Source organism: Mustela nivalis (genome assembly GCF_964662115.1).
Source record: "Mustela nivalis genome assembly, chromosome: 5".
Lineage (NCBI taxonomy): Eukaryota > Metazoa > Chordata > Mammalia > Carnivora > Mustelidae > Mustela > Mustela nivalis.
In genome coordinates this window covers 111,295,722-111,323,607 of record NC_139024.1, presented here as the reverse complement: position 1 = coordinate 111,323,607, position 27,886 = coordinate 111,295,722, and the positions used below count along the sequence as shown (strand labels likewise).

At 36.1% G+C, this 27,886-nt stretch overlaps 1 protein-coding gene across 5 annotated transcripts in view; it reads right to left on the bottom strand.

Annotated features, from left to right (window-relative positions):
- The window catches only part of SMAP1 (small ArfGAP 1), a 166,848-nt gene that overhangs the window by 2,253 nt on the left and 136,709 nt on the right, over nt 1-27,886 (bottom strand). For all 5 annotated transcript variants that reach the window (XM_082731312.1, XM_082731313.1, XM_082731316.1 and 2 more), the window contains 4 exons: nt 22,004-22,094; nt 7,379-7,506; nt 1,893-2,064; nt 780-1,093 (listed from right to left, as the gene is read on the bottom strand). In XM_082731312.1, the coding sequence (XP_082587438.1) occupies nt 780-1,093; nt 1,893-2,064; nt 7,379-7,506; nt 22,004-22,094 (705 nt within the window). The remainder of the gene's footprint in view (nt 1-779; nt 1,094-1,892; nt 2,065-7,378; nt 7,507-22,003; nt 22,095-27,886) is intronic.

Here is a 27,886-nt window from a genome sequence, read left to right as displayed (position 1 = left end):
AATGTTAATTATCACTATAGACTGTTCTCAGAATGCTCTCAAGGTAAACAGCTGACCAGAATAGAAAGCAAGATCCCCCAAATGCCAGAGGAACATCAAATAAGAACTGTGAAGGGAAGAGTTGCTGGAGCATGAACCCAAGTCTAAGGTCAGAATAATGGAGCACTAAAAGAGAAACTGATTCGAAAGAAGGTATACTAAAATGTCAGCTTTTGGCTTTAAATTAACATACGAAGCGATGTCTGAGACAAATGTGGACCTGTCCCTAAGTAAAAAGGAAACCCAACATTATAAAGGTTTTTAAACAAAAGTATTTCTTATAAAGCCAAGGGCAGTAGTCAAATGACATAGAGAACAGCCTATATCCCTCATAAAATAGTGCTTTGAGAAGAGGAGGCTGGTCTAAGTGGACTATTAAAATATTCCACCAGGGAGCTGGGTTAAAAGCTTGATGCTAATTTCCATGGGGGTTGGGGGAGAAGGCGTGGAACAGACAAGAAGTCTCTCAAGATGCCCAAGATAATTTCTAGTGATTACAAATAGGATGTTCGCCAGTGTTATAACCTGAAATGAAAAAAATGCTTAACATATCTTTACAGCATATTCTCAATACAGTCAGTGACAGCTCATTTGTCTATGTGATGTAACTTTGTAATACCTATGAACAGTTCTCACCTTATACATTACCCCTATTCAAATCTTTCTGCCAGGCTGTTAGATTAAATAAAACCACTTAGAAAATAAATCCAGTCTCTTTGATTTTGGAAATGACCCCCTACCTGTGAGAGGTTCCATTGGGGCTGTTGAGCTTGCGGCAGGCCAAACTTACTCTGGGGTGCACCCATCTGTCCCACCATTCCTCCTTGGGGGCCAACCACGTTTGGAGGAAGTGGCATCACACTGGTTTGTGCGTTTCCCATAAACCCATTGGGCATGGGCATGCCCACCATCATGCTCGCACTCTGTCCCATCACATTTCCAAGAAGGCCAGGAGCTGCAGGTGTAGGCACAGGTACGCCCATTGATGGAAAACCTTGAAATGCAGTCGGTGCTTGTGAGGTAAATGGTATATTTGTGGGTCCCATAAACACACCTACATTTTAAGAACCATGAGAAGAAAATGAGAAAACAGGACTATTGTATACAACTGCACTTACCTCTGTAATCACAGAAAAAGGATCACCATCTTTCTGAACTACCCCGCGGCAAAAATTTTAATTCCAGTCTGCTCCTACTGATCAAACTCATACCAATACTCTCAGAACTGGTTACTTCCAGAAGGCAGTTATAAACCTGAGCACATTTAATTAGGACAAATAAATCTTGTGCTGCGTAGTTTGGGTATTTTCTATAACTATTGCATAAGATTATGTGCTGTTAGTGCAGATGTGTACCACTGGGCTCCCCCTATCAAACACACAAGTGAGAGTTGATGGTGTCTGCCTTTAATAGAAGCAGGTGGGATGTTCTCTAACTTCAGCTCACTATATAGAGGAAAGGGGTCTAAAAGATTATGTAAACAACAAATCTTACTGTGCAGTATTTCATTTTAATTAAAAACTCAGTTTTGGAATTCTTGTGATAACCATGCTTATTGTTTACTAACAGAAAAATATACAAAGTTGTAAACTTCATGCAAATCAAGGTAATTCTTCAAACACCATGTCCTGTAAGCTTGTGAAACAATATTAAGTGATACATGAACAGCTTGTTAATTCTAAGTGAATAAAGTTTTATGAATCCTGTAATATGCTTAATTCTAATGATTCATTTCAATTTTGTATTTGCATAAATTGCAACAAAAGCACTCATTACATAGAAAAATAACACAACAGGTATATTTCTAGTAATGTCACTACAAGTTGTTGACCGTAGATTTTAAAATGAATTACCAGGAGTACTCTGTTGCTGAATGGTTCCTGTACCATACAAAGATAAGATGGAGTCTTTGGAGAGTTGTTTCTTTGCCACCTCTTCTGACTTTGTAGTTTGCTCAGTGAACAGATCCAGATCCCCAGATATTACTGTAGACAGAGTGGCAGCTGCAGGTATAGAGGGCGTCCCCTGATACAAAAACCAAACAAGCTGTCAAATTCTGCACGCTAAAACACAGTTTATCTATTACTTAAAATCTAAATGAAATTAGGAATTAATTGAAGAAGGTAATAGGGTAACATTAGAGGGGACCACTCATTCACAAGCCCACACAAAAACATCTAGGAGGAAAGTACAATGTTTCCTATTTTGAATCTGTTGCTGTAAGAGAGGTAGGCTGAAGCTCTTTCAGAATGAACTGCGTTTACTTGCTAAACTGACACTGAGTTTTTTCCCATCACATCCTGACCACAGTGGCTTCAACAACAGGTTGTGATGGCCTTGTGAGGACCACCACTCCTGGGAGATACTGGGGCATCCCCTTTGGCAACCACTACTCCAAGAAACTGGTATCCCTTGGCAATAACAGCAGACTCCAAGAGGATCCTGCAAAGGCTGATCTGGTCATCTTTGAAAAAAAGAAAAGGCTTTTTCAAAAGCTGCATCAAGATATTTTTATAAACCTCACTTAGATCATCTTTAACCACAACATTAGGATATTTCTAGTCTATCCAGAAATGAAGCACAGCAAAACTTCAACCTATACTCTCAACCATATCTTCAATCCCACCTTCGGACAAGTAGCAAAGGAACACAAAAATAAACATGTAGATACAAAAAAATTTTTTCACTTAATCTATATCTGCACACAGATTAAAGTGAGGTTATTATAGCTGTGACTGTATAATGATCTCTACAGATATTAAATATTTAATCACATTTGTTTACATGAAATTGTTTTAAATATGAAGAGTTTCAAAGAATTCTAAGAACAATAAAAACTGGGTAAGAGCCTTAAATTATAGAACAAAGTGAGAGTGGTAGGTACAAGTTAAAGATCATGCATATGTTTGTCTTAATTTTTTAAAAATTCAGACATTTAATAGCTTGGCTAAAAAAACCTAGCAAAAAACTGCCATCTTGGCGTATACATAAATTCAAACAGATCAATATGTTGAATCTATTATGACAAATTAAGCAAAAATTTTGAAACAGAAAAGCCACTTAATTTTGCAAAAGATCTAAAATGTGTAAGGCACTGCACATAATGGAGTATCAAATAAAACAATATGCTTGAATAAAGTATTATCTGAACTACCAATGATGCAACAGAAGCTCACAGAGGCTATAAGCAAGAGTTCTGGAGCCAGCCTGCCAGGATTAGAATTTTGATCCCACTGCTTACTAAAGAAAACAACATATCCTTATAGTGTCACTGAATCTCCATTGTCTCACTTCTCTGAACTTGGGGATAATAAAGATTTCCTACTTTACAGAGATGCTTGATGACCACAAGAAGGACTCTATGGCAGGGTTAAGCACACAGTGTTTACTGTTAGTGCTGTCAGGTAATGAAGCAACCATCTCACTGATCTTTTCATCATGTTTAGTTTCTGTTCAATCTAAGAACCTGCTCAAAATCCAAAATGGCTGGGAAACCTATTCCAGTAGTTCCCCCATTTCCACCCCTTCCAACATACATTCCAAGTACCCCATGGATGCCTGAGGCCACAAAGTACCAAAACCTATATATGCTGTTTTTTTTCCCCTATACATCCCTACCTCTGATAGTTTAATTTAGAAATTAGGCACAGTAAGAGATTAATAATAACCATAAAATAGAACAATTGTAACAATATACTGTAATAAAAGTTATGTGAATGTGGTCTCTCTCAAAACACACCAGACTCGGGCGCCTGGGTGGCTCAGTGGGTTAAGCCTCTGCCTTGGGCTCAGGTCATAATCTCATCAGGGTCCTGGGAATGAGCCCCGCATCAGGCTCTCTGCTCAGCGAGGAGCCTGCTTCTCCCTTTCTCTGCCTGCCTGTCTACTTGTGATCTCTCTGTCAAATATAAACAAATGAAATCTTAAAAAACAAACAAACAAATACACTGCACTCACCCTTTCTGTGATGATGTGAGATGATTAAAATGCCTATGTGATGAGATGAAGTGAGATGAATGACAAGTGAGGCACTGTGAAGACTGTTAAGCTATTAGTCATCACCTGGCGATACATCAGAAGGAAGATCATCTACTTCTGAACTGTGGGCAAATGAAACTGTGGAAAATGAAACCACAGTCTCCTCCTAGAGCAGCCTAATATTCACATGCTCTAAACATGTAATTTTTTTCTGATGAGGGTAGATAAAATAGAATATCTAACTCAATACGGTCACAGTCTAAAAAGAGCCAAACCAAACAGCATGATGAGCAAGCACTCATACGTCTACTATTATTTTTTGGTGCTCCATTTGAGAGCAGTGTAACTCAAGAATAAAATAATAACATTTGCCTATCAATTTACACTTCGGGATGCTGCAGAATCCCTAACCAGAGACTCTCGGGCTGTCGGGAGGGCTGATACAAGGAGAGGGCACAGCACTTGTGCAGGTCAGGATACTGTTGGTATATGTATATTATAGATAGAAAGAAAGGATGGCTTCTACAAGTCCCCTTTGGGGACTCTGAACCTCTAAAATGCATGTACATTCTGGTCAGCTGAGTATATCTAACCCTCTTGAGAAGACTACACAACCAAACTGGTAAATCTCATTTTCACATGAGTGGGGAATCTCTCTCTTTCTTTCTCTCTCTTTTTTTTTAACATTTTATTTATTCAATTGAGAGAGCACAAGCAGGGGGGAGCAGGCAGAAGGAGAGGGACAAGCAGTCGTGGGGCTGATCCTAGGACCCCGAGATCATGACCTAAGCCCAAGTCAGATGCTCAACCTTGACTGAGCCACTCAGGTACCCCTGAGTGGGAAATCTTTAAAAATAAATAAATAAATAATAAATAAAAAAATTAAAAATTTTGAATAAAAATCAGTTCTGAAAGAATTATAGGGGTTCAGAGTAATTCCAATTTCTGTCCAATCAATTTTACATGACAGAAACCCACCAAAATTAGTAAGTTACATAGCAGGAGTGTATGTATAAAATGTGTACTTTAACCTGCCCTTCCCCTTTCCCCATCTTGAAAGACATTATTTGGAAAACATCTGGGTTTTAACCTTTACATGTAGTTCAGATGAAAGATAATTCTGTTCCTCAAATATTTTATAGGGCTCAACACAACTGGCACAGTTTTGGTCCAAAAACAATATTCTAAAAAAAGAATTAGGTGTGATTTAAAAACATCAGTCCTGTTACTTTTAGTTATTGATGCAGAATGCACAAAGCATGAAGGTCAGACCAACCCCTCATAAAGGCAGGAGCTCTCTCCATATTGCTTGTCACGGTGATACTTAAGAGTTACAAGAAGTCTGCATTGTTCTACTTGCTTTGATACTGAAAAGAATACATGAAGTAGTACACTGAAGCCTCAGATGTGGAGTCTAATTCTCCAAGCTGTTGCAAAGCAAATCTCGTTCAACTCTCGCTCGTAGTCCAGCGGAATCGAAAGAAGTCTGGCAGATAAAACAGCCTCACTAGAATGGTAGACCAAAAGAAACTGCTTTTCATGCTCAAATTGTCAAATATTCTAAATGCTTCCTTTTGAAGCCACAACATTAGCAGTAGACAACTTTTATCACCACATGAATACCCCTACCTGCACAAATTCACAAGATGCTTAATGTTAACTGAAGTAACAGTGGTAACACAGTTCCTCTTATGTGCTGGGGGAAGGGAGAAGGAGCAAAGTCATAAAATAACGCTCTCTTTTCTGAAAATAAACATTAATGCTGCAGACAATTTTGATAAATTTTTATCAAATAAAAAATTATTTGATAAAGATAATTTAAACTAATTCCTCAAATTTATTTGCTTATTTGCTTAATTCTATTGGTAATTATACAATGACTATCATAATAACAAAAATATGTGTAATAAAAGTATAAGCAATAAGACATAGATTAATATTAAAACTTTCCACCCAAACAATATACATTTGCCTCCATTTTTCCAGAGAAAAGGGAAATATTTTACCTCAAAAATTATGCTGTACTGAAACAAACTGTTGTTCATTTATAAAGTATAAACTTAAAATAGAATCTTAACTGTATCCTTAAGAGTAACCTATATACCTAAAAAGTTCATATATTCACCTTAAAGAAAGCTAAATATTTCATGGGATCACTTGCATGTGGAATTAAATAAATAAATAAATAAATAATTGAATTCGCAGAAAGCAAAATGGTAATTTACCAGAGCTCAGGAGTAGAGGAAATACAGGGAGGTTGGTACAAAGTCAGTTATACAATGAATAAGCTGTGAGGACCTATAATGTGACACAGTTGATTATACTATACTGAATAACTGAAATTTGTGAAAAGGGCGCTAAAGTGTTCTCATCAAAAAGAAAAAAGAAGTAAATACATAAGGCGACAGATGTGTTAATCAAATAAACACCTTAATTATTTACCATTTTATTTGTCAGTTATACCTCAATAAAGCTGAAAAATTTAAAGTATTGTTTAAACAATTTACAATTTTAAAATAGGAATGAAGGCAAAAAAATTCCATGTAAAGAACACAATTCAAAATTTTCCCCATCAACATGTAAAAAAATATTCTGATCATTAATATTGTCCTAAATAATTTTTTAAAAAAATCATTTTAAAAAGTAAAAATATTATGTGTCCATTATACTTAAACTTTTTAAAAAGATTTTTTTTTTTTTTGTTTTCTTGTTAAAAGATTTTAAGGCTAACTTAAAACAACTAATCTTCTTAAAAAAGAATATGAGTACTGAATTTGCTAGAATTTCTTATTCTTGGTTTTCCTGTAGCCAGAATTAAACACTATCTTGGGAATGGCTCAATAGAGCATAAAAAAACTACTGGCTTGTAATCAATACTTAAACTCCATGGTTTAAAACCTCTGAAGTGACCTTGTTAATCTCAGGTAAGGTTGAAATAGTCTGAGTTTTCCCATTGGTTCACTCTAAACATCACTGTTTGCCTAAAGCAAGAGTCAGCAAACTTTAAACAGCGACCAATTAGGGCTAGTAGGTCAAGTGCCTGTTGAAACTACTCAACTCGCTTTTGTAGTGTAAAAGCAGCCACAGACAATATATAAACAAATGGAATGGCTGTTTCAATAAAACTTCATTTGCAAAAATGAGCTGCAGCCTTAATTTGCCAACCCCTGGCCTAAAGAACAATGCTTTCAAATCAGAGACTGCTCAGAGATAATTCTTTCAAAATTGAAATTTTGAGACTTTTCATTTCTTTTTTTAAATTAATTTTTAAATTTTTTATTAAGATATGTATTATTAGCCTTGAGACTTTTCAAAAAGGGAATAAGCAGTAATCATATAAAACCATATTCTTACTACATACCTGAGCTGGGGGTACGACAGTTGCAGGTAAGGGATTAGAAATCATTGGTCCAAAGATGTCTAGATCATCATTCAGGGATGGCACTGTGGTTGCATTCCCATTGGTCACTGGTGCCTCAGCAGGGCCATCTGAAAAGAATATAGAGTCTCACCCTAAAGTAGATTCTCTTAAATTACTTGAAACATGGCATTATTTTAAAAATATATGGTTAAAAAAAAAAAGTTCAAAAGTTGGCAACAAAATATATGTCCCCCTTCTACCCCATACTCTCTCCTCTTTCCCAAAGAAACTATTTCCAGTTTTATTCTCCCCAAAATATTCTTTACTCACTGGTTTCTAGGTATAATATATCCAAGTTTAATATATCCCATTTTAACAACTGGTATTACACTTCATGTTATTCTGTATCCTGATGCTTCCTTATGTGCCAGGCACTGTTCTGAGAACATACATTAACTCATTTAATCCCTATTACGTTATGAGACAGACACTACTTTTGAGATAACTGGCTAAACTGGTATTTGATACCATGTTCTTACAAATAATGTCTCTCCATAAATGTGCACATGCTACATGTGTGTCTAATGGACATCACTTCACATTGTTTACTTACACTGGAATTAATTTTGAGTATATAAAATGTCTGAAATGTTTAATTTTCAAGTTACAAAAAAGGGGAAAAACTGCATAGAAAGAAAGAAAACAAACATAAACTATGTAAACTGATTCTATAGGAAATATCCATAAAACTTTGAATTAAACCCTTTTTTACTTGAGAATGGCCACCTTCAGCAATAGCAGTACCATGCCACTCAACTGTACTAGAGAAGGAAGTCTGACAATAACATCCTCTATCAGCTTCCTACTTACTCTCCATCCAAAAAATTTTCTATCTCCTTTTTACATGAGTGCAGATTACAAAATGTAAGTGGTGAGATTTGGGAGTGGGCTGGAGTAGAGAGAGTTTTGAGATCACAGTCTACGGAATGGGACACCTCACACAGTTAGCTGTGGCCACAACCAACTAACAGTTCAGAGTACCCCAATTCTAACCTCTTGGGACTTACATCCTAATTGAGCTTCTAATTTAACAATTTACAATCTCATTTGATCTCTCTTTGATATACTACACACTCCTTAAAGATAAATCAGTCATTGTTCAAAATTTCTTCAACATTGAACAGGATGTCTTACACACGGCAGGCTTCAAATATTTGGTAAATTTAATGGAAGGTCTACCATATACTGGGTCTTTCTGCCACAACCCATGGAAACTCACAGGTTTCTTCTCTTTTGTGAAATATAACTACAGAAACTGGTATATTTTATGTCCCTGTTTAAGCTTCAGTGAATCACAGATTATCATTAATTTTAATGAATAAATGGTCATAATTGTGTATTTTTTACTCTTTAACTTAGAAAAGACAGTGTAAAATTCATAAAAGATTAATTTTTCAGTGATGTCACATTATCATAACCACAAAAAAATATCTGTTTCCTATATATATATTTTCTATCTGTATTAAGCACTACGGACACTTTTTAAAGGTGAAGCAATAAAACAATGTACAGATTATTACCAATTTATATAGAATTTTAAGCTAAGACACAAATATGACACAAAAGAATTCAAATATGACTCATGAAAGCATTTTTTTTTCATTTCTAACCACAAATGGCAGCATTCGTTTGAAGTCAGACCTCTTGAAAGAGCTATTTTCATGTTTTACAGTCCATTCCGCATTCCACTTAACATCGTGTGTAATACATCACATAAATACGAACCAGAAATAAACTATTTTAGAATGACAAGATATTCCAGATTAAAAACACAATTAAAGGAACATATTTGTGGTATCTGTAACAGCTCAGTAAAGAAGCTCAAGTAACAAAGACATGTGAGCCAGTAGTGCCCATACGCTACAGAGTCGGGGACAGGAAAACAACCTCGACAAACAGACATGTTTAATTCTATCATATGAATAAGGAAGTATTTTATTAGTAGAAAATACAACTATATTTTATATATGTAGTTTAAATTCACACAAAAAAAGCACATGTCCCGTAAAACAGACTATGATGAAGGGGACAATGGTAAAAAAAAAAAAAGCAAAAACCTGACAAATTGAGTATAAACTTGTGTTTCTAGTTTTTTACAAATGTATTTCTAGTTTTCAGTTAAAATTCTCTGCTTCTCAAGTAATAGCCAACACTAATAAGTAGGACGGATTTATGAAAAAAAGTACCTTACAAATGAGAAAATATTATCTTTTTTTTTGGTGAATAGAGAAAATATCATTAATTGATTTTTACCACAGGTCATGTCAATCTAGTTTTTAAGACACCAGTGAGCCCAGGATACACTGGGTGAGAACCAAGAGGTTCACCTACTCTAGGTGAATGATCGGTTTCCATACTTTATTTATAAACTATACATCTTTCAGAAACTTGTGTCTGTTCTAAGTAGTACACTGTACTTCATTAAGAATATTTATTTATACTTTCAAATCTAAATTCTATTCAGTATCTAGGAGTACATTATCTAAACTATAAAACAACACACAGTACTTTGCTTTTGAAGTCTTGTCCTTCAGACCCCTCATGTATCCTTCACAGCCTTCACCCTTCATATGTGTGACTAATAAAAATAACAGCCAACACTCAGTATAATGCTTGTTTCGTGCCAGTCTAAAAAATACAAATATACAAACACATACATGCACTTCTTTAGTCTTTACAATGATGCTATGAGAGAGGTACTATTAATTATCCTCATTTGCAGATGACAAAACCATTAAACTTGTCCACAGTCACAGAGTTAGAGTACAGCCTTGGAAACAAATGCAAAAACATGCTTAAGAATGTATATATAGGGGCGCCTGGGTGGCTCAGTGGGTTAAAGCCTCTGCCTTCAGCTCGGGTCATGATCTCGGGGTCCTGGGATCAAGCCCCACGTCGGGCTCTCTGCTCAGCGGGGAGCCTTCCTCCTCCTCTCTCTCTCTGCCTGCCTCTCTGCCTACTTGTGATCTCTGTCTGTCAAATAAATAAATAAATAAATAAATAAAAAAGAATGTATATATAAAAGTCATTTTCTTTAGATAAAATTGTGTATGTGTGGGTAAGGGTACACAGCATTCTATATTGCATGGGCTTAAACTAACTTATTTATTCAGTCCTTCACTACTTAATTTAGGGTTTCCAGACTCTGACCACTACGGAAACAGTAAATATCCACAGTCCTTAACATAAAGCCTTCACAGCTCACTTCCTTCACATGACTTCATGTTCTACCACTATAAACAGCTTCATTTTCTCATTCCATTAAAAATATATTTTCATTTAAAATCTGACTTTTTGAAATCTCAGAAAGGCATTCCACATAAACCCCATCTACCACAGTGGAGCTGCCATGAAAGTCAACTCATATTAAGTCCAAGGAACCATGGAATCCTTTAGAATGAGGTAGATGAAGCACTTCCTTAGGAATACTGATCTTAATGGCAAGGTTGCCACTGTTTCCAAATGATTAAGGAAGATACTATTTTAATTCCAAAAACCCAAGATGAGGAACGTTCTCCCAGGTCTGACCAAGATTTCCAATCCAACCTCATGACGGACATGGTGACTCTTCTCTGCTTTCACATCTACAATACATCTGTCTTCTTTTCTCTTTACCCTGGTTTTCTCCTCATATAATTCCCTAAAAATGACGGATTTTACCCCCATCAATTTTTATTAGTACAAAAGCTAAGCATTCAGAGAATTGTTGAAAAACAATCTTTAACCTAAACAAAGACTTAGCCTTGTATAATCAGTAAATACAAATTCTCAATGGTTTTTCCCTATGGGTTTTAATGTTTGTGAATTTGACTTCCTACCCTGGCGTGCTGTTTAGCCTTCTTTATAAAGGATTGTTTCAATTCATTTTGAAGGTTGTGTTTTTGATTTTCAGTATTTAAAAAAGACAGTTAAAGACTGTCATTATCATCATTTTAAACATCATATTTCCTGGACATTTTTAAATAATATTTACAGGTTATCATTTTTTTCTCTAGGAAAGACAGGAAAGGCATCCCTTCCACTGTCTCCAGTTACAGAAACCAGGGCACCAACCGATTAAAAGACTTGTTCAATGTCACTTCCCTAGTTAAATAGCAAAATGTGCACTAGAACGGAGTCTTCTGGCCCCTAGGTTAGTGAGTGCTCTTTACTTTAAACCACATTTTATCAGAAATCATGTAATTAAAACTGTACCTAATTATAAAGACGTCATTTAAAATTCTGAAATTTACAAGCCAACTTTTAAGTAGTTTATAGTTATTTGCACTAAGAGCAGAAGTGATACCAAAGGCTCAAAAACCATTCAGCACCACATGCACAGTTCCTCTTCATCTCTCCATTTCACTGTCCTACCAAGCCTAGTATCTTCTCAATTTCTGGGGAAAGACATAGGTGGATGTGGTCATCAATGAGCAAACTGGGCTGAGGGAAGCAAGCGTGGGGTATAGTCAGCCCCGGGTCAACAGAGTATTTACATACCACAGTGAGTTCAATGAATCCTTTTGATCAAAGGTCCACTAACAGCTCAGTCTTTGCTGACTGAATAAAAGCTCACAGGCCACAAAAGCAACGGAGAAGTGGATGTTTGTGCAAACTAATCAGAATTCACCACAGACAGGCACCTCGGTGTGAGTGCTGTGCTCCTTCCTCAGCTACAGAATGGTGGTGGGAGCAGCCAGCAGCAGGAGGAGGGAGCAGCCCCTTTTCATCAGTATGCAGAAACAGGAGTTGGTGGACAATAAAAATAATGGGAGATCCAGAGTACAAGAAAAGCCTAAGGCAAATGGAAGAAATTTAGTTGAGGACAACATCATAAAGAACGATAATGAAGCACAAAGGACCCCTTGAAAAGGCAATGAGCAAACTGAAGAAATTAGGACAATGCAGTAAAATGAAGAAGGAATTTCAATCTTAAAGGCAAGGGATCAAGCCTAGAGTTAGCTGCCTGTGGGTAACTATTTTCTTTCAATGTTACCTTAAGGTTTCAAACCAGTGTTTTATCTGAAAACTGAGTCTGTAGATGACTGCTTTAAATTGCACACATACCATAAATTTACAAGGAAATGTTAAAATGTTTTGAGCTAAAGAAGAAAAAAGTTGTTAAAATCAGTGCTACATCTCACATGAACATAAGGCATGCCCAGCATGCGTTTACCGGCCTACTTTGCATCATGACACTGATAGATGCCCAGAAAGAAGGTAACATTTCAAATATGACAAAGTCATGAAGGCCAGTCTCTGTCTTCTAGAAATCCTCAATATGGTGAATAAGACTGCAGATTCTATTAACTGTGGCTATACCAGAACTTACCTAACACCAATAATCCAAAAGAGTAAGGGTAAAAAACCAAAAATGCCATGTACTTTTACATAAAGTGTCTGACTTTAATCATATCACCTTTAGAGAATTTTACACATTATATCTAGGATTTCAACAGAAGTGTGATGGTGTACCTAGAAAACTCAAGTGCCATAACCAGTCTGCGAAGCTTTTTCTGGAGCACCCTGGCAGAAACATTTTCCCATCTAGGGTTAAAACAGTTAAGTAGAAGTTGCCCTATGTCTCTAATAAAACCACATGGAGGGTAGGGTTGGCTTTACTACTACCCCGCCCAGGCACAGTACTTGACCTGAGCTCTCTTCTAAGGCAACTGATGACTCCCAAATCCAGAAGACCCAATACCACTTTCATTATAGACTCATCACCCACATCTGGTCAGCCAGGCCTACTGATTTTTCCACCCCAAATCCAGAGCTGCAAAGTGGTGGCCTTCCCAAGTACCTCAATATTTTCATTTATAGAGTCTTTTTAAAAAGATTTTTTAAATTAATTAATTAATTAATTAATTTACTTGAAAGGGAGAGGTAGGGGGGGAGAAGCAGAAGACGACAAGCAGACTCTGTACTGAGCATGGAGCCAGGTGTGGGGCCCCATCCCATGACCCCAATATCCCGACCTGAGCCAAAATCAAGAGTCGGACGCTTAACCAACTAAGCTACCTAGGCACCAGTCATTTTTAGTTTTTAATGGCATCCGAATACACTTAGATTGACAGACAGCCCCAATATGCCACAGGCCTCATTACTGTACTCTGGCACCGTGTTTATAGCCCACAGCCCTTGTCCATGCCCTCTTGTCTACCAGGAAGAGAGTAGAGCCACCTTCTAAATTTGATGCTTGATACAAGCCCAATCCTGGGGCTTCCTCACTCCAGTTCAGTGACTTTGAGGCTGGAATTATCTCTCCAAAGCAGAAATATGTCCTCCAGAGTCTCCCTGTCCACACGCCAGTGGATCCCTGCTGCCACAGCACTGTGCACAACTAGTCACACAAAGGTAAGTCTCTTCCACCAACTGTTACACCTTGTGAGCCAGAAGCACATCTTGCTCTGCTCACCTACAGATCTGTTCTAAGCGTGCTATCACAGCACCTGACAGGTAGTAATCCAGAGCTGTTGCTCAATAAGATGCAGATGGGTTTTAAGTCATAAGATGCCTTACAATGGTGCTAAGGCACTAGGAGACATGTTTACTGAGTAACTGGTTATCTGAGTAGTAATAAACACATTAAATCTTACTTGAAATAAATTTCCACAGGACAAAACAAAACAAACAAACAAAAAACTTCTTTGGTCCTCCTCTGACCAGCAGCAGCAAGAAAATTAACCTTTGATTTGAGGAAGATAAAATTTAAGTTGGGAATTTTAGCATTGTTCCATATTTCAAACTGAATTCTCTCAACCAATTCTCTTACATAATCCCACTCTTCCCTCAGGAATAATTCTCTATCCTCCAGTTTCTAGACTGCAATCTCATCCCTAACTCACACACACACACACACACAAAAGCTCCATTTTCTGGTATTTACTAGAGTTCCATGAACTCTGATGGCACTCAATAAATATTAATTGAATTCTTCCTTTACTTGAGTGTCAGATGCATTAGCAGGTCATAATCTATTTGTACAAATAATAAAAGATGTCAAAGAGCAACATGAGATTTTATGTATTACTAATCTAGTTTAAGGCAGATGAGAATATGATAAGTGGATGTTATGTTTTTCATTACCGTTTTTGACTAAGCATGAGTACCCCCTTGCTACAACAAACACCGCCAAGTCTAATTCTTCATCAGTAACTACTGAGGCGTCATCCTAAGAAGGAATGAGTTTAAGTGGAAACTGTACTGATTAAAAAAGGCTGCTTCCATGAGATGTAGTAATGTTCTCCTTCATGGCAAAACTTCTTAAAGCTTTATACATTTTCATGTTACTCAAAGAACCCTTTTTATTTTCTACACAAAAAAACATCTAAAGCTCTTTCCTTAATAAAAGTGTTATTTGGAATTTCTTTGTATTAAAACACATGAATTGCTTTATGGAATGAAATAAACCATGTGTGTTACTTCGTAGATTCAAGTCACAAATGTCCATTTAATGCATATTAAAATTTTCAAGCTTCAAATTCTTTTCAAATGCTTTTAAAAAAAGAAAGAAAGAAAGAAATAGGTGCCTGAGAGTTAAATGGAGCTATTTTTTTTTATTTTTTAGTCAATAAACTAAAAATGTAATATTTAGGCTACTATAGTAAAATGACTGAAGTGGCCTTAAAAGATGACCTTAATCCTCTCATTCTATTTGTTCTCTCTTTTGAGCCCCTCCATGCATGCTACCCATCCCCACACTCAGACCAGTTCTGGAGGAAGGGACCCCTTTATGAGTGGGGACTACAGTGCTGTGCAGCAAGCCCTGCAGTGTTGTCCATCTTTCAGGAGATCCACACACATCGATTTAGAGCTGCTGTCTGAAAAGTGCTTTAAGGAGTAAATGTCATAGAACTGACTGTTTAAATAAATAAATATGTGGCTGTATATTTCTGTACCATTTTATAGCCTCAGAAGACAAGAAATACATACATATAAAACCAAATTGTATAAAACAAATTTCTTTCTAAATGTTTAAAAACATGGTGACAGACTCAATTTGAGGCCACCAGATTTCCTCAGTGCTTTTAAGGGACCTACAAACCCTCTATTACCCAAAGACCATGCTGTATGACAACAGTCTGGAGGTTATACAGCATAATTTGACTCCCTCTTCTGCACATCCCTTCAAAGGCCTGAGCTATCTCCTACTCCTCTCCTCTGACCCAATATTCAGGCTACAATCTCAGCACAGGCTTGCGTGCAAGTTACGGTGCTGTATGCCTCACATTTATTTATTCATTTAGATTTGGCCATCAACCCTGGGTTCTTATTTCCATTCCCCAGATGAAATCACTAGAGCCTACATAAACTACAGGTTACTGCCTCTAAATTCGGTGCTGTTTTCTTATGGCACAAGGTCACCCTTGTGCCTTGTGCCACTTCTCCTCAGCATGGACTCAGGACCACTTGCAAGGACCTGCCTATTGCCAGTTCTCTAACAGCAATATATTCATCTACCTGCATTTTTTTTCCTCCACAGGTGTGCTTATACAGAAGTAAAACCAGTTCCTCCTTTTTGAAAGGGTAATATAAGAGTTTACAATAGTTCACTGAACATATTCTTCTGACCATACAGGATGTTCACAATGTTAGGGCGGAGCTTAAAGCTACCAGGGAGGAGGTTCACAATGCTCTCAATGAGTTCCAATCTAATCTAAACTCTCTCAAAGCTAGGGTAACTGAGACAGAAGATAGAATTAGTGATCTGGAGGACAAACAGAGAGAGAGAAAGGATCAGGAGGAAGCCTGGAACAAAGAGCTTAGAAACCACGAAAACAGAATCAGGGAAATAAATGATGCCATGAAGTGTTCCAACGTCAGAATTATTGGAATCCCTGAATGGAAGGAGAAAGAAAGAAGTCTAGAAGATATAGTGGAACAAGTCCTTCATGAAAATTTTCCCAATCTCGCGAATGGAACCAGCGTTCATATACTAGAGGCTGAACGGTCTCCACCCAAGATTATACATTCCAAAAAACATCACGACACCTGATAGTCAAATTGAAGAATTATAATTGTAGGTATAATCTCTTGAAAGCCACCAGGGCAAAGAAGCAATGAATTCTTCACTAGGTTTAAAACTGTATCGGAAAAACAAAGCAGACTACAAAATTATTTAGGGCACTTATGCTACAGTATTCCTTCTCTTTGCCCCTCTCCTTGGAAAAATGGGTGTCTATCTAACTACACAAACATTCTGCTGATCTGGGCAATGCAACAGGACGCCAGTGGTTTTTGAGGGCCACTGCTGCTATGTCTGGCATTTAGTCCACTCATTCGCAAACTTGTTTCCATCTACAGCTTATGAACTTTGAAAAACAGAAGTTTCCCTGTAGGAATTTTCTGCTTTAAAAGTTAAGTAAATGCTTTCTTTGGGGGTTTAATCCCTTAGTTTGTTTCTGTCCAAAAAATCTTTTAAAAACAAAAAAACCTAAAGAAAAAATGGGTAATGTATTCATTTCTCTCATCAGAGAAAACTGAAATGTATGTTACTAGAAAATTAAGTAGGTTATATACTGGTAACTACATTTAACTAGCATGTCAACGCATTTGAACTAGGTCCTGATGTTAAGTTAAAGCTTTTTATTTTCTGAAACACAAACAATGAGAAAACTTGAAAACTTGCCTAAAGCTGTATGTTCCTTTGAGAAAAAACTGAAGGAACCTTTCTACCTACTTTCCTCTGTAGAGTTCAGTATTTAAAATAATTTAAAATGAAACTTAGGAACTTAAGAAATGTTTAGGCAGAAATTTCCCTAGATTAAAGTGAGTAAGCATAAAAATGATTATTTAAGCACTTGAATATACCCTGAGCTAGATTTTCATTACCAAGATCATATCCATTCTTTGTACAATGCCTTTTAGGGCACTGAGGATATAATCCTCTCATACACTTTCTGCAGTCCACCCCAGCCACACACACCCCTCTGTGCCTGGCAGGACTGCCGGTCAAGCCTCCTGGCAAGAAGCTAGGTTACGCTGTGGTGTTCTTGCAGTGAATGGACAACCACAGACAGAAACCCTGCAGGAGGGCTTTCTACCTTTGGTGACATATTGAACTGAAACATGTAAGGTCACGTTTAACATGAGCAATTTATGATTCTTCTCAAGCCTTATGCTTAAAGCATTTGCTCAGCCCTGAAGAAATTCTCAAATGGGGTTTTCTACTAAAAAACGTTAAAAAAAAAAGAAAGAAAAAGAAAGAAAGAGAGAAAAAGAAAAGAAAAAGCAAATAGCACCACTAGATGAAAGTATTAGTCTGGGAGGGTTATCCTAACCAACTGCTAAGCTGTCAATTTTTATCATGTAAAAACTAAGCAACAATCAACAACAATAACAACAACAAAATGGAGACTAGTGTAACAGCATAATGCCCAGTGCCAGAATAACTACACAAGTAGAGACCATGAAGACCACCCCTTAACCATGCCCTAGAAACTGATTTTAATTATCTTCTAACAGCAGGTATACAGTCAAGTCAAGATGTATCTGAGTCTGGAGTCTGATTCAGGAATTTTCAGTCTGGCCCTTAGTGAAGAGGAACACCTAAGACATTGGGTTATTTCTAAGATTAGAGGACAGGTAATAACCAAGTATCTGCCCCCACTTCCGGCATTAGAGAGCAAAACACTGAATAAGTCACATATTTACAGGCTTCAGACTCTAATTAATACCTAAATATGAAGCAGTTCTTATAGGTAAATTGGGAATGTAAGGCAGATGTCAGCAAACTATAGTCCACTGCCTTTTTACAAATATTTTGCGAACACAGCCATGCTCAATTGCTTACGTATGTGCTATTACAAAGGGAGAGTTAAGTAGTTGCAGATACCATGCACCTTACAAAGGCAAAGTATTTGGCCTTTTCCGTAAAAATCTTGCGGACCCTTGCTAAAAAGCATACGGAGAGTGTTTTATGTTTGATGGGGTGTTGGGATGGGGAGTAGATCAGGAAAGGTGAGCTGAAGAAAATAGGTTAAGCTTGAGTCAGTAAGTTGAAAAAAAAGACCATGGACTCACCAAAGTGCCATTTAAAGGGAAGATCAAATTACTAAAAATTATCTTAATGGTTACCCCATTATGAGATTAAAAGTGATCTAGGGGAGCCTGGGTTGCTCAGTGGTTTAAAGCCTCTGCCTTTGGCTCGGGTCATGATCCCAGGGTCCTGGGATCAAGCCCCACATTGGGCTCTCTGCTTCACGGGGAGCCTGCTTCCTCCTCTCTTTCTGCCTGCCTCTCTGCCTACTTGTAATCTGTCAAATAAATAAATAAAATCTTAAAAAAAAAAAAAAGTGATCCCAAACACAAACAGTAAACTTTAGGATTCACAGACCCTCCATGGTCATGTAACTAAACTAATGGTGAGGGTTTTCTCTGTATTTTCTGCAAACACTTTAAGTTAACGCCTGTTCCAGTCTTAGTCACATGGGGATATACTATCATCTTTGCATGACTATAAATCATACTTCAGGGCCCCCGCTCCCTACACTGTACCATGTTTCAATTTACAGGGGAAAACCAGAGCCCACTTAGGGGAGAGTGCTTACTTTGGGAAACAGAAAAACAAACAAACTGCTGCCCAAAGTAGATACCAATAATCAATTCTGATTTAGGATCACTGTTTGTTTTGAGCTGGAATGGACCTCTGATTCTCTGTGGTCTCATGGACTTTCAGAAACTCATTAAATGTCATGCTTTGTAGAGCTTTAAAAAAAAGTCTGAAAAGATTTTTAAAAACAACTTAAGATGTTGATAAACCAGCAAGAGTGAAGAGTTGTACGTACTCTAGGTAAGATAACCCCCAATTCCTGCTGCTAAAACTTCATCAGCAAAATAACCCTCTTTCTGATAATTAGCTCCTATCCCTGCCATTTTTGGAACTCTCCCAGTATATGATCTAAAACTGGTAGTCAACAGCAAAATCCCCTACATATCCTTATCTTCAAATATTCTCTTCACTTTCCTATCCTAAATGAACCTTGGTTCTCCCCTAAATACACTGTTCCCCAAAGCTCTCCCACTTTCAAAAAGAAAGCTGTGTCAGGAAACCCAGAGACTATGAGTGAGAGAAAATGTTAACTGCTACAAGCCAAGGAGATTTTGGAGTTGTTTGCTCCAAAGCTGTGTAACATGGGCAGCTATCACAGAAAGTGAAACCAGAAGAGGGGTGCTGCCATCACCAAATCCTAAAATCTGTGGTACTGGCTTTGATGGTGGGTGGCAGAGGACAGGGAAACACTTATAGGATCTTGAAAAACGGAGACACTCTATGCGACAGTGCAACAGTTGGTAAGCAGCCCCCAGCAATCATTTGAAAAGTAGGAAACACATCAAAAGTTCTGGCAGAGATGCCCCGGCTGACCACAGAGGAGAGTAAGAACAAGAGATGTATACTGATGTAAGCTGCTGAGCTCTGGTGGTTATTACTACACAACATTGCGGCAGCAAGAGCGTAGTATTTAAGGCCAGCCACCCCACTGGTTTACTAGATCCCACTGGCTAGTTAAGACATTGTTAGAGCAATTTTCATGTCCTTAACCAGCAGATCTGCCTGTTCTACAGGCAAAGGTAAATATTCTATAATTTCAGTTGGTCAGCAAATCCTATTGGTTCCACCTTCAAAATATATCCAGAACCTGATGACTTCTTTTAACCTCCAATGACACCACGGACTCTAAGCCACTGTCATCTCTTACCTGTATTATTCTAACAGTTTCCTTCTGGGTCTCCCTGCTTCCAGCCTTGCCCTGCTACAATTTATTCTTAACAGAGTAGCTACAATAATTCTTTAAAAATGAAAGTCAGTTCATGTACATTTTTGCTCAAATCTCTCCACTGTATTTCCAGGACACTCAGAGTAAAGGCCATAGTCCTATTCAATCTACCTGCCTCTCTCCTCACCTGGCACACTCCCCTCCTCTGTCATGACCCTTCCCAGAGATCATTCCACTCTGGCTACATAGTCATCCTTGCTGGTTCTTGCACACATCAAGTAAGCTGCTACTGCAGAGCCTTTGCACTTGCTATTCTCTCTGGTTAGAATGTTCTGCCCCACACATCCAGATAGCCACAACTTCTTCAGGTCTTTGCTCCAGCAATACTCAGTGAGTACCTTCCATGCCCTGGCCACCCAACTTAAAATTACAACTACTTTACTTTACTTTACATACAGTACCTACTATGTATGACCCATAATATACCTGAAGTGTTATTTACTGTTTCCCCAGATAGAATGAAAGCTCCAAAAGGTCAGGTACTTTGATATCTGTTTCCTTTCACAGTTACTTCCCTAGTGCCTACAATGGCACCTAGAAACATGGTAGACACTTAATCAGTATTTGTTAAATCAGTGAATGAATCTGTAGGATAAGAGGTCTCGTTTATATTATATACTTCTAAATTATAAAGTAATAAAACAGACACTTAGATAAACATTCATATAGTTTAAGTAAGATTTTGGTATTAAGTCTTTTTTTCTTTTCTGTCATTTATAGAAAATAAAATAAAGAAATTATATGAACTAGAATTCAACATAATTATTTCAGAGCCCCTGGACTAAAGCCCTATTTTCAAAATTACTGTTATATATATTTATTTTAACTTATACAGTTACATATATTTATTTTCACCACCACAGAAAATTTTTATCTACAGCGATATATTTCCATGATTTACCAGTTACCTAAGATATGAATAAAAAGATCAACTATAATTCTTAAAACAGAAAACAATATAATCAATAAGAATAAATATCAATTTTTAGAAAAGCAGTAAATGAAGTTCAACTTTAAGTATCTTTCATTTTTTCCTGTTAATCCTTCTCCAAACTAAAAACAAACAAACAACAATAAAAAACCATTTATATTAATTACTAAAGGCTCAAATATTATCAAAAAAATAACCTTTTATTTAAAGCTATTTTTGTAGGAAGAGAAGAAAGATATAAAAAGAGCTGACAGTATTTGTAGATAAGCACCTATAAATACTCCTTGAATGGAAGCTTGTTTATTTACCAAGCAGACAACATATATCTGTCAGCCTTAAGAATAAATACATTAAATTAAAATGAGCACTTCCTATTATCACCAAATAAATGAAATGAATTTAGCCATTAGACCTAAGTGTAACGTGCATTGCTTCAATTAACAAAAATTAAATTTTATTTTAAACCAGCACAAATTTCAATAAGTCTACTCCATAATTATTTTGCTAAAAGAATCCCCCCAACAAAACTAAAGAAAGAGAAGTGGGGTAAGAGGGCGGGAGGGAGAGAAGAGAAAAAGAAATCTACTCTTAATTTTAAATGTTGAAGTGTCAGTCTACTAGGCCTCTGAAGATTACTTTGATATCTCTTCTTTTCCCTAAGGAAGTCATTACTTATGGAGACAGTGCTGGCAGACACCAGCTCCCTTATTAAAGACTTCCCTTTTTGTGGGAACTGAGCACACTAATCATACCATTTTCAAATTCAGTTAACAGGTATCTTTTGGCATACTGATGACAAAGTCATTATATTCATTTCAAGTACAGATTTTAATTATTTTATAACTCTTAAGGCGACTTGTATTTTTTGTTACTTACCTAGTCCTAAAAGATCAACAGTGGGTTCTGCAGCTTTTTTAGGGCTGGTACTTTTTTTGGGCTCCAACTGCTGATCTTCTTTCTTCTGCAGCTTTAAAGGAAAGAATCAGATTAATTAATTTTTCTTAAATAAATTGAACAAGCCTTTTAAGCCCCAATTAATTACACATATTTTGATGGAGTGTAATGAAGTGTATGAAGCACAGTGTAATGAAGCCCAAAGAATTTATTACTTTATAAAAAACGAGTAAGCATAATCACTGAACTTGAAATGATAACCCTTACATATCAGAATCCCAAAAAGGTAAATATACACACTTAATGCAATTGTTTTTAATCATCTAAATCCTTCACATGAAATTACACTTTTTAAAAGAACTCCATTTCATATTATTTGCTAGCTACTGTTAACATGCTCTGTTAACTGGAGGCCAGAGAGGCCTTCGTACCTTTAGGAGCATGCCATTACTTCCCTCATCCACTGCTGACTTGGAAGCCACCTTTGCACCAAGTAGATGTTGATGAAATGTTACCTGACAGGTTTTCCTCCTGAGTCTACATGATCAGTTACATTTTTAAATATAATGTTCTTCTAGTTCTAAGAAAACCAAGTCACAGTTATACATTCTAAACTTTTTCTCACTTAAACAGAAATGTTCTGTAGGACAGGATGATCCACTGGATCATCAACTCAAAAGCCTACCTCTCTTTTCATTTTTTTATGTAGATATAATTGGCATATAACATTATATTAGCTTCACATGCAAGGCATAATGATTCTGTATTTGTATACATTGTAAAATCATCACCACACAGTAAATATAGTTAACATCACCACACATAGTAATGGAATTTTTCTTCTAATGGTGAAAACTTTTAAGGCTTGTCTTAGCAAATTTAAAATGTACAAGACAGTATTATTAACTATAGTTACTATGCTGTACATTACACCCCTAGGATTATTCATTTTATAACTGGAAGTTTGTACTTTTTAATTCCCCTTCACCCATTAGCCCACCTCCCACCCCACCCCTGCCTCTGGCAACACCTATCAGCTCTCTGTAACCCTGAAGTTGTTTTTTTTTAATTTGTTTTTGTTTGTTTGGAAGTTTTCTGTTTGTTTGTTTGTTTGTTTGTTTTACTCTATGTGTAAGTAAGATCATATGGCAGTTGCTTTTCTCTGACTTATCTGACTTATTACTCTTGCTTTTCTCTGTCTGACTTACCTGACTTATTACTCTTGGCATAATGCCCTCCAGGCGCATCCAAGTTATCACAAATGGTAATATTTCATTCTATTTTACAGCTGAATAGTATTCCATAAAATATATAGCCTACTTCTCTTAGACCAAGAAAATAAAACATTCATTCACTCACATTCATTTCTCAAACTATTACTACAAGATCATTTCTTCTACAACTATCTAAAAAGTTAGTAACTTTGTTGTTATAGAAGTACATTTCTGGGGCGCCTGGGTGGCTCAGTGGGTTGAGCCGCTGCCTTCGGCTCAGGTCATGATCTCAGGGTCCTGGGATCAAGTCCCGCATCGGGCTCTCTGCTCGGCAGGGAGCCTGCTTCCTTCTCTTTCTCTCTCTGCCTGCCTCTCAGTGTACTTGTAATTTCTCTCTGTCAAATAAATAAATAAAATCTTAAAAAAAAAAAAAGAAGTACATTTCTGTTAGCTATAAAGACACATAATTTCTAAGAACACGTATTTACTCTTAACTTTTTACTATTTACTCTTAATTTTTACTCACAACTATTTCCCTCAAAATTACTTATTATATTATTTATTTAATTAATCTACCATCACAGATATTAATTCTTTAGTAACCTTCTCAAATACAGAATTATCAGCCTATAACAAATAATTCTCAGAAGTTTAACATAACCTATTTCACATTTTCTTTTATTTTTCACCCCCAAAAGAGGTAAGACTTACTTTGGTTATAGTAAAATAATTTCAAAGAAAGCACAATCTATAGTAACCATGGGGTCAATTCCAACTAAATACTTAAAACACTAGAACTTCCCTCCTTCCTTTTTCCTGGACAGTCTGTATTGAGTGCATAAGCACTCAACTCTCCAAAAGAATCTGAGAATTCAGTGGACACAAAGCACACAAACTTCAAATAACAACTGAGCAGGATTCTAGCAGCTTCCTCAAACAGGTCTTCATTGATCTTTTTTTTTTTTTTTTTAAGGTCTTCATTGATCTTAACTCATACCCTTGTCTCTAACATTCTAAATGTTAAGATGTAAGTGTCTTGTGCCTAGTAGGCATTTAAAAATCGAATTCCAGATTTAACTTAAAATCAGAAAGCCTTAAAGTTGAAAATAAACTTATATAATTGGACCAAACTCATTCACTTTGCAAATTAACTCAGGCTCAGATACCACTGCTAAATAGGGAAGAGTAACTAAAGCTTATTTTCTGTCCCTCAATTTAAAACTCTTTCTTGATATATTTTACTGAAACTTTTTTCCTGCAAAAGAAGCATGGAATAAACTTGTAAGGAATTCCTTCCTATTTACTTTCTGCATTATAATAATCTGAAATCTCCTCAGGACAAAATGACTTCTTTGTAAAAATTCAAATTCTGGTTTATGAGTTATTTTTCCACTAAATTAGAACTACCTTTTAAAATATTTCTAAGTATAAGGGGCGCCTGGGTGGCTCAGTGGGTTAAAATATTTCTAAGTATAAAATTACCCATTGTTTGCAAAGGGAAGAAAAAGCCAAATCAAACAAATAAAAGCTCCTCTGGTAATCCGGACTCCCATGCTCAGAACAACAGCAGTCCAGAAAATATCTTTCCTTCCAGATGCCACACATCTATATGGGTTCCCAGAGTTTCTCTTCTTCTTTAGATTGCAACTGCATCATAGTTTAAATAGGTGTTTATCAACCATCTCTACAGAAAACTATATAATATAGAACATGTGTACAGTGGTGCAAGGTAAAGAAAAACTTAAAGGTAAGAATAAGGGACATATCCTAAACATAGTTTATCAAACAGCAGACATGGCCTACTACTCAGTTTTGAAATCTGATTTTTGGGTAACACTTAAAATTATTTTTTTCACATTAAAAAAATGGAATAGAATATAATGTACTGTACAAAGTAAAGGTAAGTATTCATGAATTGTTTTGCATATTTGTGCACACATGTGAGCATATGCGGGCTGGATCATAAAATAATCTGTATTTCTTACCATCATCACAGGTTGAGAAACACTGCTCTGAATATAGTCTGCAACTTTGCTCCTTACAGTGGATTATCCCATATGAGTGAAGAACATCTATGGCATAAACCTTACAAACTACTCCAAAAACAAGTGGCTATTCGAGATGGATTTCAACAACTCAGACATGAATTACTCTTAGAGTTGGCATTTTATAGGTCGTCTCACAAATTAAAAAATTAAGAGTTGATCACTTTAAAAGCTACCTTGTATCTCTTCATCTTCAAATCTTGCTGAGGTGAGGCAGTATCACAAACACACTGATGTGTGGGAGAGATAATTTTAGAGATCACTCTTTTATATATTCATAGTAATCCAAGTACTACCTTATATACATTAGTGAGAGCTACAAAGATTGAATTGAGATGATACTCTGTTCGTAAAAGTAAACTGAAGAAATTAACCTCATTACTTTTATTTTGAAATCCATTAAAGAGAAAATTCAAGGACAGATACACTAAAGCAACAAACTATATAGTAGGAAATCTTGAAATTCTAGCCAGAATAATATTTAATCTTTCAGAACTTAAATATCCATAAAAGATATTAATTTTCTATTCAATTTCTGTGACCTTCTAATAACTAAAAATTAATTCATTTACACTTAAAATTATTTTTTACAGATCTTTGTGTAAAATGACAGAAATAAAGCATTTACTTTCCTAGTCTTAGATGAATTATAATATCTAAGAAATGGAGCCTTGAGGCGTTAAAAAAAAAACTTTCCTTATATAGTGCCATTATGAGGGTTTGGAAAAAACCTCTAAAAAACTATCTAAATTAATGCAGCCCTCTAAAATAAAGAAAGACTTGATATTTTTTTATTTTAAAGTTTTAAAATATTTTATTCATTTACTTGAGAGAGAGCACAAGGAGGGGGAGCAGCAGAGGGAGGGAGAGAGGCAGCCCCCCTACACCCAATGAACAAGGAGCCCAAAGGAGGACTCGATTCCAGGACTCCACAATCATGACTAGAGCTGAAGGCAGTCCCTCCACCAACGAAGCCACCCAGGTGTCCAAGACTCAATATTTAGAAAACAAACAAACAAAAACACCCCACAAACTAAAAATATCATGGTATTGCATTTATTCCATGATAATGTACATTTAAGCCCAATGCCATCACCAATAAATTGAGAGGCAATGCCTATATTCTAAGAGCTGACAAGACTAAAGACGAAGCTTACAGAAGGCCTTGGACACTGAACTAGAATGATAGTGTCAAAATAATAAATCTTCTTTCTTTACCACCAAACATAATCTAGCATTTCAAAAATGAAACATTTAAAATTATTAAAATCAACTCAAGAAATAAAACAGGAAGTTAGTAATAGTTTTTTCTTTTCCCCTCATTATAATACCCCTGGCAACAGGGCAATGTGACCACTTTTAAATAGCTTGGATTTATCAAGAAGGAAGCAGAAGCACACTGAGTTTATCCTGAAAACATCATTCATGGCCACTCTGAAGTCTACTTAGTTTCTATAGCAAAAACATATTTTTCACTATTTATATTAAAAAACTACACACACACACACACACACTCGTATATGTATGTACATGTATCTCACCAGATTAATGTTAGAGAAGGACTATATGTGGACTCTCAAAATATATTCCAGTTAAACATTTTGATTAACAAACACATGTGTAATAGATTATGCCTTCCTGACAATCTCTTCTAAAATAAAAAGTCTTTAAGGACATATCTGATTTCTACCAGACTTAGATATAACACTAAGTACTATTTGTCAAATATTTTCAGGATACAAAGATAATGAATCTTAAATCAAAGTATTAAAACACAAACTACTATTTGTCCTTTTGTTCTACAGCATTATCAATCCTGTTGAGCTCTATAAAGAATAACAAGTTAAATTATTAAAGAGATCTGAAATGTAGTTCTCATATAAATTATATAATTTCTTGAAGCCAAATTTTAGAAGATTTTGGAATAAAAATGCTATCATCTTCTTGGATTTGGGGGAAAGGATATAATAAAGTGTGATAATAGTAAATCATGATTTTCCCAACCTCATGTAACTGTCACCACTCTGACACTACCCATTTAGCTTAGATATGTCAATCAGTATATACAGAATCATTCTACTTTAAAACATTATGCAATTTGTCTTTTAATAAGTGAGGAATGCAGTCAACTCTCATTGAATAAAATTAGGTAATTTTTAATTTATTAGACACAATTTTCTAACAAGCAAGAATACTACAGGTCTATTTAGATTAAGGAAATTTAAAAGTTCCTTAGACATATACTGAGCAGATGTCTCATTCAAATTATTATCCACAGATTATAAATGAATAAAAACCCTACTTCATTTCCAGCTCCTACATTTACCAACCTTTTAAATAATAGAAATAACAGCTAAGTCCCTAAAATGTCATTCACTATGCTTAGAGCTGACCAATTAATGTAGATAATAGCATTAATACATATTATAAGAATAGGGAAGCTATACAATTTTCTAAGTGCTAGAAGTAATTAAAAACTTTTTTTTAAAGCTGACTACATCTCAGGGAACCTGGGTGGTTCAGTTGGTTAAGCATCTGACTCTTGATTTCGGTTCAGGTCATGATCTCAGGGTTGTGAAATCAAGCCCCTTATGGGGCTCCCAGCT